The 17,859-nt window shown below is 41.7% G+C and overlaps 1 protein-coding gene across 1 annotated transcript in view; it reads left to right on the forward strand.

The window, feature by feature from the left end:
* Window positions 1–17,859, forward strand: part of SIK2 (salt-inducible kinase 2) — a 140,773-nt gene that overhangs the window by 117,837 nt on the left and 5,077 nt on the right. The window contains exons 9-14 of the mRNA XM_012659203.1: window positions 1,222–1,442; window positions 3,003–3,155; window positions 9,663–9,827; window positions 16,438–16,666; window positions 17,111–17,395; window positions 17,533–17,687. Coding sequence (XP_012514657.1) covers window positions 1,222–1,442; window positions 3,003–3,155; window positions 9,663–9,827; window positions 16,438–16,666; window positions 17,111–17,395; window positions 17,533–17,687 — 1,208 coding nt within the window. The remainder of the gene's footprint in view (window positions 1–1,221; window positions 1,443–3,002; window positions 3,156–9,662; window positions 9,828–16,437; window positions 16,667–17,110; window positions 17,396–17,532; window positions 17,688–17,859) is intronic.

A 17,859-nucleotide genomic window follows, 5' to 3' on the forward strand; every position in this document is an offset into this window, starting at 1 on the left:
ATAAAGTGAGTCATTTTAAAAGCTATAGAAATAAGCAACCCCCTCTGTGTAGGTGAGACAAGTTCCAGCCTTTCCTACTTGTAACTGAATACAGAACATTTCCCAGATTAAGAGCAGCAAGCCTTCCCATTCACTCTGGGTCTATAAATGTCTCATGTTTATTTTAGACTTAGTGAAGCCCTTTTAGATACAGATTCACTACATTTTACTCTAAGTATGAAACGAATTTAGTAAAATTTTCAAATTTTTAATTAGATTAAAAGCCCACTGGCAAAACTCTGCTGAATTAACATGAAATGCCATAATCCCTGCCTGTGTTGGGCTGTTACACAGGTAGCAGTTAAGTTTACTCCTTAGTTTCATTTTTGGTTATTAATCTTAATTCTTTTTTTCCTACTTACAGTAGAAATAATGCTCTTAGTAGCAAAGAGCGTGGACTCTGGAGCCAGACTAACAGACTGCTGGTTTGAATCCTGAGTCCACCACTTACTGCTCTATGACCTTGGCACTTGTATCTCCTCTCTGTGCTTCAATTTCCTCATCTATGCAATGGAAATAACAGTCCTTCTATCTGAGGGGTGTTGTGAGGATTGATTAAATTAATCTGTATGAAGCACTTAGCATGGTACCTGGCCCATAGTGACTGCTGTGAGTTTAGCTTATGTGGGAGTGGTGAAGAATATCATGTCAGCTCAGGGAATAATCTAGTGCTCAGAGTTGCAGCAGTGCCGTTTTCTTGGTGTAGTCAAGAAGTAAATAATATTTCACATAGTTTTTCTCATCTGCACTGAATGTGAAGAAAAGCAAAACCCCTTGGAGAGCTCTTTGCCTCACTCGCATAGCCTTAGTGTATCAGTCTTGGATGTGACCGAGGATCAACTTACTATTTGCTTGTTCTAGGAATGAGGCTTGTTTCTTTTCTTTAGTTGAAATCTAAGTCTGTGTCTAGATATTTCCAGTTTGGAAATTCAGTAGAAAGGTTCACTGAGCACAGAACCTGATAGACCTACACCCTCCTGTTTTTCTTAAGTATTCATTGGTTCACCAGCTGAACTTGACAAGTGTCAGTAGGCTTCATGTATTCATTTATCCATTTGACCTTCTGCTTTCCAGTGGAGGATACAGAGATTAACACTGTTGTACAAAGTCATGTGAGTCAAGCAAATAACACTGAAGTGCAAGGTGATTTGTGTGACTTTTGTAACATTGTGGTTTCTATAGATTGTGAGCACCTTATTCGAAGGATGTTGGTCCTAGACCCATGCAAACGGCTAACCATCGCTCAAATCAAGGAGCATAAATGGATGCTCATCGAAGTTCCTGTACAGAGACCTGTTCTCTACCCACAAGAGCAAGAAAATGAGCCATCCATCGGGGAGTTTAATGAACAGGTCCTGCGATTGATGCACAGCCTTGGAATAGATCAGCAGAAAACCATTGAGGTAGAGTGATCAGAGATTTGACTAAAGATATTTCAGGATTCTACTGCACTTAGTAACTTGAAATTTCATGCTCACACCTGTCATCCTACTCTTTTAGCACATCTGTCCCCAGCACCTAGGCATACTATTCAAGTGTTCCCTAGTGATTACATCAGACTCTATTTATAGTTGCTTTTATTCAATGTCTAAATTCCTTTCTTTGCCCCATCTGCCAAAAAATTCAAGAGGAAGCATTTGTAGAAGATTCAGAAAAGGCAAAGATGGAAGCTTTAACAAATACAGGGTAGAAAGTTTTTTCCAAATGAAGCATGAAGTTTTACATGGGAATTCAACTAGTTTGTCTGGAACGTAAACGTGCAGATGGGGAACAAGGCTAAGGGCCTCGCAGGAAACAAGAAGGGTAGGCATCAGGTTTAAGAAAGCCAGTGGGGTGTAGACTGTGAACTGGAGAAACTAAGAAGGCGAAAACAGGTGGGATCCTGATTTGGAAGTATTAGGGCTCATCGAGCTGAGAAGGTCATGAACCTGGAAAGTTCCTCTTGGCTTTTATTTCTATCCTCTAATAGTAGGCATACTTATGGGATACATATTTTTAATACCTCCACAATAGTAAAAAACAGTGCTTTTAAGGAGGAAGCCTAACAAGAAGGAATATGAAATGCCCCCTTGTTTGCTGTGAAAGACTGTGCTGCCTTTTCCCTCATTGTAGCTGTGGATGAAACCAAACTGACTTCCCTGCTTTGCACGTCGTGCACTCAGTGAGGTTCTTCTGTACTGTCCGTGAAATAGATCCCGAAGGGCAGCTGTGAGTGCCATCCCACTGGCCTGTGATTTTTGCTGAGAGTATTCTGCATCCGTGGGGCCCTGCACAGCACGTATGCACACTGTCAGGTGGAATTAGAAGCCAAAGGAGCAGTTGTTTCCCTGTTCCCTTAGTATCCTGGGAAAGCTGGCAGGCTAGAGATGTGAAAATTTGGGAAGCAACTGTAGTTTCAAGGTTTCAAGAGGGTGGGACTACAAAAACAAGAGGAAAAAATTACCTAAGAATGGAGGCATAGTGTCTCTCTATTTAGCATCCAGATGTCATTTTCCAGCCCAAAATAATCACCAGAACGTTCCCCAAAGACTTTAATCATTCACTTCAGAGTTTTCAATGGTTTGGACTTGTGTTGAAGCCATGGAATTAGAGCCCCAGGCTCAGGTTGCTAACTGCCCTTACACCGTGGTTACAACTAGGAGATGGGACCACATGGCAGCACTGGGGAGTGTCAGCATGAGACGAGGATGGCATTTTCCCTGACTGCAGGAAAATAAATGGATCCTGTTAATGTAGAAGGGCCGGTCAATTCATTTAAATCACCCTTTGTGTAATTAATACTAGAGACTTGAAGTTTTCTGCCTTCCGGTCTAAATCCTGGAACAGCTTTCATCCTGAGGCACACTTTGTCTGTCACTCTACTTAAGAACACACGATCTCCCTTCTCTCTTTTTTAAGAAAGGTATCGATCGTTGAATTGGTTTTTGTGGTTCTCTGCCTTCAGCACTTGTTTTCTCTTTCAGTCTTTGCAGAACAAGAGCTATAACCACTTTGCTGCCATTTATTTCTTGTTGGTGGAGCGCCTGAAATCACACAGGAGCAGTTTTCCAGTGGAGCAGAGACTTGATGGCCGCCAGCGCCGGCCTAGCACCATCGCTGAGCAAACAGTTGCCAAGGTAACGCCCCCTTAGCCAATGGTGTTATCTGTACATGTGCCTGTTCACGTTTGACACATTTTTCATCTTGTAGTACAAAGAGTTAGGCTTTCCTCCTCTGCACTGTTTTTCTGTAAAGTTTGTGCCTCTGTCATGCACTAGATTCTCAAATGTTTTAGCGCCTTCCTATTTTTAAGGATTAATTTTATTTCAAGCAGTTTTTTTTTAAAGAGATGCTTCATTTTTTTAGTCATTCACTAATGCTGAGAATTACTGTAACTAGCCTATACATGTAGTTTCATTTAACAAATTTTTATTGTAGATTTACCATGTGCAAGCTCCTATTATTAGGTACTATCAAGGATAGGATATGTAAAATACAGCCATTGTCCTCAGAGACATTACACTATAGAAGTAAAATAAGACAAGATCATAAATAACTGTCACTCAAAAGAGAGAAAGACGAGTGCTGTAGAAGAGCTAAGGACAGGGGAGAGAGAGGCACATCTGAAGGGGAAAGGCTTCGTGGGAGAGATGGCATTTAAGACCCATCTTCGGCCAGGCGCGGTGGCTCACGCCTGTAATCCTAGCTCTCTGGGAGGCCGAGGCGGGCGGATCGTTTGAACTCAGGAGTTCGAGACCAGCCTGAGCAAGAGCGAGACCCCCATCTCTACTAAAAATAGAAAGAAATTAATCAGACAACTAAAAATATATAGAAAAAATTAGCCGGTCATGGTGGCGCATGCCTGTAATCCCAGCTACTCGGGAGGCTGAGGCAGAAGGATTGCTTGAGCCCAAGAGTTTGAGGTTGCTGTGAGCTAGGCTGACGCCACGGCACTCACTCTAGCCCGGGGAAAAGAGTGAGACTATGTCTCAAAAAAAAAAAAAAAAAAAAAAGTTTAAGGTCATTCTGTGCCTCGGTTTCCCAAGTTTCCTTTTTTTTTTTTTTTGAGACAGGGTCTTGCTCTGTTGCCCTGGCTAGGGTGCAGTGGTGTCATGATAGCTCACAGCAACCTCAAACTGCTGTGTTCAAGCGATCCTCCTGCCTCAGCCTCCCGAGTAGCTGGGACTACGGGCGCATGCCACCATGCCCGGCTAAGTTTTCTATTTTTTGTAGAGATGGGGTCTCATACTTGCTCAGGCTGGTCTTGAACTCCTGACCTCAGGTGATCCTCCTGCCTCAGCCTCCCAGAGTGCTAGGATTACAGGCATGAGCCACTACGCCTGGCCACTTTCCCAGGTTTAAAATGGGAATAATAATAGAATGTTGTGGCCTGGCACAATGGCTCATTCCTTGTAATCCTAGCACTCTGGGAGGATGAGGCAGGAAGATCGCTTGAGCCTGGAAGTTTGAGGTTTGATGCCACTGCACTCTAGCCAGGGCGACAGAGCAAGACTGCCTCAAAAAAAAAAAAAAAGAAAGAAAGAAAAAGAATAATAGAATATTGTGACAATTAAATTAGTTAATATTTATGAAGCACTTAAAACAGTGCCTAGCCCATAGTGAGTGCTATATGTTTGTTATGTACAGTAATAATCAAATGTTGGGGAAGAAGGGGCAACAATGAGTTAGAGGAGACTCGTCCATGAGCCCAGGCCCGAGAGAATAGAGGCGGCATTAACTCAGTTGCTCAGGGGGAAGATATGGATCTGGATTCCAGGAGAGAGGAGAGGCTGGGGCTAAGGAGATTTGGGGAATCATCTACATAGGGGTTGAGAAAGGGAGTGATTCGTTCGTATGCTCAGTTAGGATTCCTGTCCACTTCTCTGAGTAACTTATTTTGTTCTGAGCAAAAGTAAGAGCAGAAGAGTTTTGACTACATTGTGTTTCTTTGGCAGTTTTACAAAATTTACAGGATTATAATAAAGTTTTGCATTGGTTTCTACAGAACATGTAAAAAGAAGAAATTAAAATCTTGTTTTTAATAGGCAAATGGTATATTTTGTTATACATACTTTGTATGTAAAATATGTATTGATACAAATGTGAGTAGAATAAGGTATCAGTACAGTTCCAGATATGTGGGTTAGAGTATCTCTGAGCACTTGGCAACCTTCAAAGTTGATGGTATTGCTTTCAAGGCAGAGAAAAAGATAAAATGAGATTTCCTAAGTTGGGGTAGTGATAGTGAGCCGCAGTGGAACCCCTTCCCTCTTGCAAGTGTGGCCAGACGGGATAGGAAGCGGGAAAGCCCCCAGGGCTGTGGCAGTGATTCCCTGCCAAGTCTCTTTGTTCTTCTTAAACATTACACAAGTGAGGGAGTGGTGAGGGGTTACATAAACAATTGCTCCTGAGCACGTGCGCGTGTTATTGTACATGATATCCTTTCATATCTAGACTAGAAGCAAATTCTCTAGGATATCTCAAATTATATTTAATTTGGCTCAGAGTTCAGATATATAACATGGCTTCTCATGTTTGATAACTTTTTTTTTTTTATTATTACCAAGCACCCTGTGAGTTCTTTTCACTTTATGCATTGACCCAGGTCGTCATAGAAACCTACTTACTGTAACTTAAAATGTATCTAATTCAAGTGGCAGTCTTCAGTGCTCATTCGCAAACCTGTCTTGAGTGCCTTCTGGATGCTAAGCAACAGGCTCCGGGGCTGAAGAAAATGCTCCCTCCCCTCAGAGATTTCACACTCTAAATTTTAGTGTTGAACTTGTTAAAAAATAGTTTTCTCTGTTGTTGTGGATATAAATGTGCTTAAAGTTTTAGTAGAGCCTTCTCACTTTAATTCTTTGATGTTGTAATTTTTTTTAAGGAAGTGGCAAATCACTTGTTACTCGATATAGCAGTAAAAAAATTGAGGAAACACGATCCAATACAAAGATCACATGAGCTGTGGAATCACACAGACCTTGGGTTCCATACCAAGCCGAGTGACTCGGGCAAGTCAGCATCTCTGAGCTCCTGCATCCTTAAACATAAAGTGGAAACAGCAATACTTACTTCATAAGATTGCTACCAAGTTAAATGCAATTCAGCAAACAGAGCACCTATATGCTAGGCACGGTCCCAGCCACTGTGGCTTCAGAAGTCCCAGGAAATATTCCCTGCCCTGAATGAGTTGGTCATCTAGTGATAACTTACCCATTATTATTATTTAGACAACAGTGAGATTCCCATCTTAGATAGATTTAGAGTACTTACATTTGCTGTATAACATGCAGGAAGTGTTATATCTAATTAACTTCAAATGACTAGAGAAAAATACGTCCTGCCTTTTTCTCATGAATTCTAACCACTAGGTTTTAACAGTTCTTCCACTCCAAGTTCCTATCAACTGTAAACAGATAAGAATGAAACAGTCATCTCCATACTTTAATTGCTGATTAGAGGTTGCCCTTCACAACTATTGGAAAAAGCATTGCATTCGTTTGCCAGAGCTGCCATAACAAACTGCTGCAGACTGGGTGGCTTAAACAACAGAAATTGTTTTCTCACAGTTCTGGAGGCTTGAAATGCAAGATCAAGGTGCTGTCAGGGCTGTTTTCTGATGCGGGCTTTCTTCCTGGCTTAGAGATGGCTGTCTTCTCACTGTGTCCTCACATGGCTTTTCCTCCGTGCAAGTGTGGAGGGAAAGATCTGGCATCTCTTCCTCTTCTTATAAGAACGCCAGCCCTCTTGGATGAGGGCCTCACCCTTATGACCTCATTTAACCTTACTTACCTTCTTAAAGGTCGTGTCTCTAGATACAGTCACACTGCGGGTAGGGCTTCAACTTGTGAATTTTGGGAGGACACAATTTAGGCTGTAGCAAGTCTATGCCTGTTGGAGCAGTAACAATTTTCCCATAGGAAAGAATATTATTTTCATTTTGATGGTTCTGGAAAACACAAAGTTAAAAGAAGACATTCAAGGCAGTAAACACGTGGTCTAAAAAATAATCACAATTGATTGGAAATGATAGTTGCCTCTCTTGAAGAAGCTGGTAATATCTGCTTCCTTTCGGATATTAACTGACCATCTCTTTATTCTCTATTAACTTTCTCTAGTCAGCTCTGTAGCACTGAGCATGCCATTCATGTACGTATAGCCTCTCTTGTTCCAAAAAGACTTCTTTAGTCCCCTCAGTGATTACAAGACTCCTAAAACCTACTATCCTATTTCCTAGGAAGTGACTGTCACAACAAAATGTGTTATTCCTCTGTCCTTACCAAGTTCACAGTCAGTCATAGTTATGGTTCAGGTCGGATGTGAAAGTTGTCAAGGGCAACGTGCTACGCTTGGTCTGGCACAGCACAGCCCTGCCATTTAAAGACTCAGCTAGCAAGAGTCAGGGACTGAGAAGGGGCAGGATGTTGTAGTTACTTTGTTGGCATCTCATTTCCAGTGCAGCACCTTCAGCTAATGCTTTGCCCTAATAATTTAGAGTGCTTTCCCATAGAAGGAGCAGTCTAATAAATCTGGGAAACAGAAATCAATCTTCAGCTTTATCCTTTGTTTGAAAAGCTGATGATGGGGGTAAGAAGAGTGTACCAAATATACTTTATTAGGAAGTTAAAATTTCACATTGTGACATTGTGGCTAGCAGAATTAATGTAAATGATTAGTGCTTGAAAGAGGAAAAAAAAGTTGTTTAACCTCAAAAGTGGCACAGGATATAAGCCTGAGGAATGGCAACACAAGAAAAACTATTTCTTTATCATGCCCAGAATGGTATGCAGTATTTCTTTTCTGTTTTTATCATCTGTATCCTACTAATGCTTTGCTAATGCTATTTTATTTTTTGTCTTATACAGTATATCCAATGATGTTAATATTGGAATATGTCAGATACAAAGTATATTGTAAATGTATTCAAAGTATATTCAAATATTAAGTATATTTCTAACATAACCTCCAATCCTTGAAAATCATCAACCTGAAATTCTAACTGGGAACCATTAGATAGTATGTGGGAACAAAACTGCATTCATTTTGCAATCTAATTCTTACATTCTTGTGATCATTTTAAGACTTCAGCAAGAAGGGGAAAGGAGGAATTAATGTTACTGAGTTAAGGACTTTACATGTTACCTTTTAAAATCCTTCACAGTTGTGAAGTAGTTATTATGCCCTTTTTTACAGGTGAAATAGATAAGACTCAGAGAGAAGTTAGGTAACCTAATTAAGGTCACACAATTAGTAAGTGAGGGAGCTCAGAATCAAACTCAGGTCTTGGGGGAAGAGAAGCTGGAATCTCACACCCTTTGTCCGTTTCACTTGTTTGAATTTAAAGCTCACTGTCCTCTATATCCCTTGAAGCGACTATAGCAGGAACAGTATAGGCCATTCTTCTGCTTCTTAGTCTAGTAAGATCATCGTTCCCTCAGATGCTTTGTAATGTCTGTTGTGTTCAAAATGCAGTTGATAAATTATTTGGGTAGTTTTGAAGGGACGGGGATGAAAGGATCATCCAGCAGCTTCATCTTTAAAATTAATCTTTGCTGATTCTCATAAGGGAAGATGGTCTTTTAAATGATTTTTTAAAAAGAAGCGTTTGTGGCCGGGCCCAGAGGCTCACGCCTGTAATCCTAGCACTCTGGGAGGCTGAGGCGGGTGGATCGCTCAAGGTCAGGAGTTCAAGACCAGCCTGAGCAAGAGCGAGACCCCGTCTCTACTAAAAAAAAAAAAATTAGCCGGGCATGATGGTGCTTGCCTGTAGTCCCAGCTACTCGGGAGGCTAAGGCAGAAGGATCACTTGAGCCCAGCAGTTGGAAGTTGCTGTGAGCTAGGCTGACGCCACAGCACTCACTCTAGCCCGGACAACAAAGCGAGACTCTGTCTCAAAAAAAAAAAAAAGAAGCGTTTGTAGTGCTTGTTCAATTAGGGTAGTTAACAAAGGACACATGAGAACAGACTTAAACGCATCAGGAGCTTTCTGTAGTAGGTTGACTTCAGGAACAGAACTTGCGCAGCAGTAAGCATCTCCATCTGCTAGGCCAGCACACTGTGTGTCTCCTCAAAGGAAGGAGGGCGGACGTTTCTGTCACCTCCAAGTAACTGCTGCTTTTCTTTTCCTCTTCACACACACCCTAGCCAAGAAACATATATCATCTCACCCCACCAAAGAAAAAAAAAAGCAGAGATATAGCACTTATTTCAGTGTACCTGTATCGTAGTTAGTTGTGGGTGTGTGTATGCCTATCCCTGGTTCAACTTTGAGCTCACAGGGCAGGGACATTTCTATTCTTCTTTATGTATTTCCAGGTAATATATTTAAGGAAAGAGACAAATGTGTTTGTTGAATTGAAGCAAGGAGCACTCTTGATGCGTCACAAAGACCTGCATGAAAGTTATAAATCTCATGATGAGACAGGAATGAAATTCTGTACAACGTATTTCAGAATAATTGATTTGACTGCTTCAAATCAATGCCTGTACCATATACATATTTCATCAAATCTTTCTGGAGTTTCCAATAAAGAATTATTTATCCTTTAATTGCCCTAGGAAGAATTATTTTATTCTTAAAACTTTGCATATTCACAGAGAAAGTATTCACATTCCCAGACTGTCTGTTCTTGCTGTACCCACAGGCACAAACCGTGGGACTCCCAGTGACCATGCATTCGCCGAACATGAGACTGCTGCGCTCTGCCCTCCTCCCACAGGCCTCCAACGTGGAGGCCTTTTCCTTCCCAGCGTCGGGCTGTCAGGCGGAAGCAGCATTTATGGAAGAAGAATGTGTGGACACTCCAAAGGTACGGGTGTGTTTAAGACACTCAGAGCTGGCAGTTGGCTGGAGACTTCTGTTTGGTCCACAAGTGTTGTACTTTGGCTTTGTTGAACTTTGTCATTTCCTCAAGTCACTCAGAAGTGTTGTTTTTGTGGAGAAAAACCTAAGAACAGTGTCCAGGGCTCAACTCTCGTCAGTGTTTTGTCATGACGACTGTTACATAACATAACTTGTCAGACCTGGTGTGAACTTTTCAAAGCCGTCTTCTTTCTCCTTCCTTAACCAACTCCTTCTCTCTTCAAGTTTCTAGATCCCTCACAGGTGTCTGGGCGGGGTTTTTTTGTTAACAGATTTTAATTCCGAAAACAAAAAATTAACTTTTGTGCTGAATTGGACTTTGTCTATTTCATTATTATTGACTCGCTTCTGCTTAGGGTACTGTAGCTACGAAATGATGCGCCATCTTTTTTGGTCAGTTAAACATCTTTTTTTGTCCGATTTGGATGTGCTTAAAGGTTAGTGTATTACATAAAGTTGTCTTTCAGGATATGGAAGATGACAGCTTCTCTCATTTAATGGATATTTATTTAACTTCTAATATGGGTTATATGTACTTAGCATCAAGCAGCGTACAGAGGATCATATTGATGGGTAACAGAGTGTCATAAAAGAACATAGGTCTTGGAGTAGGTTCAAGATAGATTCTGCTCATTACTAGCTGTGTGAACTTGGGCAAGGTGACTAAATTTTTGAACCTGAATTTTCTCTGGTGTAAAATGAGAACACCAACTTTATGAGACTGTTGTGAAAATTAATTGAGATAATGTGTATGAAGTTTGGGGCAGGTTATAGATATTCAGCACATATTGGTTTCCTGTCTTTTTACCTCTTTAGGTGATAAAAAATGAGTCAGACATGAACTCTGTCTCGCAGTCTGCGAGACTATGGTCTAGCAGAGGAAACATTATATGTAACTAAAGACAGCATGCCAGGTGCTGAATAAATTGATAAAAGATAAAATGTGATCAGTCCCTTAAAGAAGTATGAATCAAAGTGAGACTAGAAGAAGGCAGGGGGGAGTTGCTTTTAGCTGTTTGATCAGGAAAGTCTTTGGGTTAACTGTCGGAGCTGGGGATTGAGAGGTGGGTAGACCAGGGTGGGTAGAAACCAGGGTGGGATGTCTTCAGTGGAGGGAAAGCCTGAGCAAAAGCAATCACTAGGACAGTGTGGGTCCATCTACGTCCGAGCAGTAGTTCAGTTTGTCTGTGGGAAGGGCCTATGAAGGGAGGTTGTATGAAATAAAGATGGATATGTTAGCTGTGAATGGCAAGCCAAGGAATTTAGACTTTTTCTCAAGGCCAGTGCTCTCAGTGTGGGGACGTGTTTCAGTATCAATGGAAACAATTGAAGGAACAATTGTCAGGGTAGGAGGAAACTATTGAGGATCTTTGAGCAAGGAAGCGCTGTGATCCATGTTGTGTTTCAGAAAATTCGCCTGCAAGGTCACATTGGTCCATTGAGTAGGGGAGGAAAACAGAGGTTAGAGCACATGTCCAGGAAGGAGGTGATGGGGCCTGAACTAGGACAGTAGCCATGAACCTAGAGAGGAGGGGATGACAGAAATGAGATAGTGCAGATAAAATTGATAGAATATTAGAGTCTAGAGAGAAGAAATCCAAACCGATAACAAGATTCGAGCTTAGATGTTGGAAGGTGAGAGCCATTTTCAGAAATCGGGGACAATGGAAGCAGAACAGATTCAGAAGGTCAGTCATGAGTTCAGCTGCAGCATAGCCCACAGCAGGCAGCTCCATACAAGGCTGCCACAAGCAGGTTTCAGCCAAGCTGCTGACCACAAGTAGTTAGCGTCCGTGTCCCTAAGGACAATGACGAGTCCTCTGCCTGTGGACAGTCTGTTTCTCTGCCTGTGGTTGCTACTACAGTCCCACTCAGAAATTTAGACATAAATTAGAGCAACATAATTCATTTATTTTGAAAATCTAATTCCCTCAAAAAAATTAAAATGCAGTCTGCTAAAGGCTTGTCTGTGAGGGCATCAGGCCTGAAACACAGATTGGGCACTGTCTGTTGTATTATATAGGGCAAGCTATTTTTAAAGCTTGTGATTGTTACCGTAACTAGGAAACAGACAGGAAATGAATGATTTTGCAAAAGATATAGACAGTAGCTAGATGGTGTATTTGCATTTGTAGGAAGAACAGTGCCACGCTGGAGCTGGCCACCCACACTAGCATAGCCACCCTGGCACTCAGCCAGGCCAGAGACATCCGCTGGTCTTATTTGTGGAGTGTTTTATTTATGTCAGCAAAAACGCTGTGTCTCTTCCCTCCCTAAGACCCTTCTTTGGGGCCCATAAATAAATGCACACACAAAAAACTATCAGCTAGAGATGCAGTTCCCTTTTTGTTCATATTGCTTCATATGTATGTACTATAACATCCATTTGTTGTTTTCTAAAAGATGCCTCATAGCTGCCTGTATTGCTAATTTCATTTCTGCTCTCAACTGGGGACAGATATTATGCATCTCAAAGAGAGTTCACCTCTCCTTCCCTCCCAGAAGTCTTCAGTGCTTAAAACTGTCAGTAAAATCCCTTAGAGAGTCTAAATTGAAACTTCGGTTTGTGGTTCCTGTAAAAAATGGCACCTTTCTGAGATAGTCACCCATCTCTAGATAAGAATGGTTTGGTCAGGTACTTGAAACAGTAACCGAGACCCACAGGTGACACAGGGACTATATGGGAGGCAGATGCATAAATCCTGCAGAGTAAATCTTTCTCTTGAGTATTTTTTTATACATACAGTCACACACACACTTACTTCAGTTGCTTTTAGCATTTTATTAGAAATTATAATGAAAGGATTTTCCAAGTTACCACCTTCATAGCTGAATAGCAGAAGGGAACAGTGAGGCTAAACCATGAAAATGCAATTGTAGTAGGGGTGTTTCATGTCCATTTATGTTTTTAATTTTTCTTATTACAAAGATAGTATACATAAGAGAAGGTCTGGAAAGGATATATAATACATCAGCCGGGCGCAGTGGCTCACGCCTGCAGTCCTAGCATTCTAGGAGGCCGAGGCGGGAGGATCGCTTGAGCTCAGGAGTTCTAGACCAGCCTGAGCAAGAGAGAGACCCTATCTCTACTAAAAATAGAAAAAATCAGCTGGGCATCATGGCACACACCTATGGTCCCAGTTACTGGGGAGGCTGAGGAAAGAGGATCGCTTGAGCCCAGGAGTTTCAGGTTGCTGTGAGCTATGATGATGCCATTGCACTCTAGCTAGGGTGACAGAGTGAGACTCTGTCTTGGGAAAAAAAAAAAAAAGGAAAAGGATATATATCAAACTCTTAATAATGTTAACTTCTCAGGCTTTATAAGGGGTAGAAATTTCACTTTCACTTCTGAATTTGGATTTTTTATAACAGATTATAATTTTAAATTGAACAAATAAAACCAGTCATAATCATACATGAAACATTCAGAGTGGAATAAAGAAAAAAAATTTAATTTATCCATAATCCTACTATCAAAAGATAAGCATATTTTGGCATGTTTCCTTAAAGTGGGTTATAGATGGGTGGTGGGCAGGTAGGGGTAGGATGGTTTAGTAGTTAGGTAGACTTTCTAGAAGAAAATTATATTGTATGTAATTTTGTATCTTGCTTTACATAATATTCCATGAGTATTTTTCCCATGTCATGAAATGTTCTTTGAAAGCACGAGTTTTAACAATGGCCTAATATGTTGTATTAATATTACCCTCATTTAACTCCTCTCCTGTTGTTGGACGTCAAGTACTTCAATTCTTTTACAGAATTTTCTTCCTTATACATGCTTAAGGTGAAAATCTTGTGTCTAAATCTTCAGTGATACCTCTGATTATTTCTTTAAGATAAATTTCTAGAGCTGGTATTATTCAGTTCTTTGCTTCCTCACCTAGTTATTTAATTTGCCTCAAGACGGTTAAAATGGTTTTTAAAAGGTGTTGTAGTTTTATTCATATGCTTTTTGAATCTTGACATAAAGCCTTCTCTTTGGTCATACAGATCACCTATTGCAATATGAGGTCTTTTAGAAGTGAAGTAATCAATTGAACTTTAACGAAAGACAAAAACAATGTACTAGAAAATGTATATTTCATCACATTGTATTTTGAAGTCCTATAATTTATAGTTAGCCTAGATTATTTTGTAGAGCAAAAGATCTTATTAAGAAAGCAGCTTAGGTCAGTTGATGGATCAGCCCAATAGTTCAGTCACAAAAGCCTGGAGCTGAGTAGAGGGTCTTATTGTATCAAGTCCCCGGGTAAATTGGCAGGCAAGGGTGGCATGATGATCAGCTCTTTCAGGAAACTGGAACTGAAGGCTGCAGGTGTTCACACCTATTTAAGTATAAGTAGCCCCACAGCCCTTTCTTAATCATCACCAAATATCAGATCATTGTTTTCTAGCTGTCCCAGGATGAAACTGAATTCAGCAAACATTTTAAAATAAAAAATATAATTCCTCTTGTAGTCTAGATGAGGAGATAAATTTATAAGCTGACAATTTAAGTAAAATTGAAAATTCAGGGAGACTGCAGGGTATTTTAAGTGACTCAGAAAAAGGTGACTTCCTTATTAAGGAAAAAAAAGAACCTGCTTGTATGGCTTATACTGCAAGAAATGTCTGGTAAAATTTTGATGAAGGCTGTAAGCGTAAAGATGCTCAGTAGATAATTACTTACGAATATTCTTTTCTCTGTTGCTTTATTCATTTCTAAATCATCCTTGGCTACTCTTCGAAATTGTATTAGTAGACATTTAAGGAGCCTAGAGGTATGAAACAGCCATTCTGTCTTATAAGAAAACTATTCAGTATAGTCAAAAAAAGGAAAACAGGCCAGGCATGGTGGCTCACACCTATAATCCTAGCACTCTGGGAGGCCGAGGCAAGAGGATTGCTTGAGCTCAGGACTTCGAGACCAGCCTGAGCAAGAGCAAGACCCCCGTCTCTACAAAAAGTAGAAAAATTTAGCCAGGCATGGTAGTACACGCCTGTAGTCCCAGCTACTCGGGAGGCTGAGGCAGGAGGATCGCTTGAGCCCAGGAGTTTGAGGTTGCTGTGAGCTAGGCTGACACCACGGCACTCTAGCCCAGGTGACAGAGTGAGACTCAGTCTCAAAAAAAAAAAGAAAAAAAAAAAGAAGGAAATCTTATCTGGGGAAGGACAAAGCAGAGAATAAGACTTGGCTGGCTAGATTTCAGAGTTTCGTTTTCTGATGTCATAGGAAAGGTTGGGTAAAGTCTAGGAAGAAATTATTTGGTACTCTTCCTTTTAAATGACCACTCCTCACTTTGAAAACCTGTAATACATTTGCCACCTTATCCAAATAATGGCTGTAGCCCCAAAGCAGTTCTCAATGGAATAACCGTCCCCTCCCCCAAGCAAACAAAGATCTGAGTCACCCAAGTCTCCCTCTCCAAATAAAGGGCCTTGCAGCGCCTTCAGACTGGCCTTCAGACTGGTTGCCATAAGAGGAAAGTTTCCTGTGTCTGGCAGAGGGATTTCCCACGTCGCCTCTCACATACGTGGGCTTCTCCTGCATCCAAAGGAAACAATAGCTCTACCCAGTGTATTCCAGGTGAGGGTAATGCTTAGAACTGAACATCTTACGACTGGCTGTTCCTGAGCAGCTATTCATAGGAGAAAATGGATTCATTTCCACGGGGGAATAGTTAAGGTAATGAGGTAAATAATTGCCTTCTCACAGGGGCTTTTACCAGCCAGAACTTGCAACCACAACTCCCCTTTGTGTGCTGTTTCTGCTGCCATTAGGTGGTTTGCTTGGCAACTGCCTGGGAAGGCAGATTGTGCTCAGGAGCTGTGCTGAGCTCATCCCTGTAGGATAGGAGCTGGAGCTACTGTGTGTATCGCGGGGGGAGAGGGAATTCAGTGCACTGGGGCTTATTAACCTCTGCTGGAATTTTAGGCCAGTGAGTCATTTGTTATTCTATAATGGAAGGCTTTGGCTGTTTGCCATTTGAATTTTTTTTTTCCAATCCTTTTTCTGCTATCAGTCTGTCTTTAAAGAATTCTTACTTTCCATTCCTCAGGCACATAGAACCAATTGAAGACTAAATCAAATGGGCAGGCACTTAAATTATGAACATAAAAGTATGTCTAGCACCTTTCGGTATGTTTCGTGGTTGAAAATTAGAAGAATGTTGGTAACGACTCCTTTTTCTTAGCTGTGAGCCATGCAGTTTAAAAAAAAAAAATCATCTTCCCCTTTCTTCGTTTCCCTTATTTTAAAAAAATAACTGGTAGGCCTCAAGCTAATATATCCCCTGTTCTTCTGGAAACCACTAAAAAATGTGTTTATTATACTAATGATGACTCAGAGGAACCTGGGTGGCAGTGCCGGTTCGGGTCATAATGGGCTTCTGTCTCTCTCTAAGTGCTACAGTTGACTTCTCATCTATGTATTCTAATTAGTAATAAATATGTATACTTTTCATACTTCCCTTAATTTCTAGTTTGCCTCAAGTCTTGACAGTTTTTCCTTTGTGGATTTTTCTACTGTCTCAACAGAACAGCAACTGATGTTCCCTCCCCCCTCTGGCATTTAGGTAAACGGCTGTCTGCTCGACCCTGTGCCTCCTGCCCTGCTGAGGAAGGGCTGCCAGTCGCTGCCCAGCGACATGATGGAGACCTCCATTGACGAAGGATTAGAGACAGAAGGAGAGGCCGAGGAAGACCCCAGCCACTCCTTCGAGGCATTTCAGTCCACACGCAGTGGGCAGAGGCGGCACACTCTGTCTGAAGTGACCAATCAGCTGGTCGTGATGCCTGGGGCAGGTATGACGCGGGAGAAGCAGCAGGTTAGGTCTTCACGGCATTAGTTCGTACTCCAGTCACTGGGAATTCCCGGAATTTAGTCTGTATCTTATTCCTTTATGGAGCACATTCACATTAGGTCTGCTCAGCAGCTAACAAAGAGGAAAATGAAATGTCCCTGGCTTGGCTCCCCTAACTCCCAGGATTCATCTAAGGGCCGTGTGTTTCACCAGGGACGCTGGGTCTTTTGGAATGGCAGACAGCTTACGAGTGCAGCTTCTGGAGTGTTTGCCCCACTAAATTTGAAGATGATTAAATTGACCTCTACAAAGTTTCTGAAAAGATGTTTTGATTGGAGATTAAGGACATCGTAACTGTCATGACCCAAGCTGCTTATGCTTCGTATCACGTGTTCTAAGAAGATGCTATTGTTGTTGGTTATATCTGTTTTGTTTTCTCTTAAAGGGAAAATTTTCTCCATGAGTGACAACCCCTCCCTTGACAGTGTGGACTCTGAGTATGATATGGGGTCTGTTCAGAGGGACCTGAACTTTCTGGAGGACAACCCTTCCCTTAAGGACCTGATGGTAGCCAATCAGCCCTCACCCCGCATGACATCTCCCTTCATAAGCCTGAGACCCACCAACCCAGCCATGCAGGCTCTGAGTGCCCAGAAACGAGAGGCCCACAACAGGTCGCCAGTGAGCTTCAGAGAGGGCCGCCGGGCATCGGACACCTCCCTCACCCAAGGTGACTGCTTTCCCCTCTGGCTTTTAAAACTTTTATGTTGTAGGAGTTGAGGGAGGTTCGTTGCCATGTTGGTATGAGCCTGTGATCACTGAAAGGTATTGCATTTTATTTAAACTGGTCTTTGTACTTCCTTTCAGGAATTGTAGCATTTAGACAGCATCTTCAGAATCTGGCTAGAACCAAAGGAATTCTAGAGCTGAACAAAGTGCAGTTGCTGTATGAACAGATAGGATCAGAGGCAGACCCATCAGCTGCTCCCCAGCTCCAAGACCTTGCCAGCAGTTGCCCTCAGGTGGGTGCTCTGGGCCCTTCCCACCAAGGCCCCGTGAGAATGAGGTGTGCGTTTGTCCTGAAGATGTGTCATTTTCACTTAGAGGATTTCCTCCAGACCTGGAGCAAACAGCTTCTTTCGGAAAGCCCGCAGCCTGAACACTTGCCTTGTTGCTACCACCTGCCACTGACAG

This window comes from Propithecus coquereli, unplaced genomic scaffold (genome assembly GCF_000956105.1).
Source record: "Propithecus coquereli isolate 6110/MARCELLA unplaced genomic scaffold, Pcoq_1.0 Scaffold6, whole genome shotgun sequence".
Classification (NCBI taxonomy): Eukaryota; Metazoa; Chordata; class Mammalia; order Primates; family Indriidae; genus Propithecus; species Propithecus coquereli.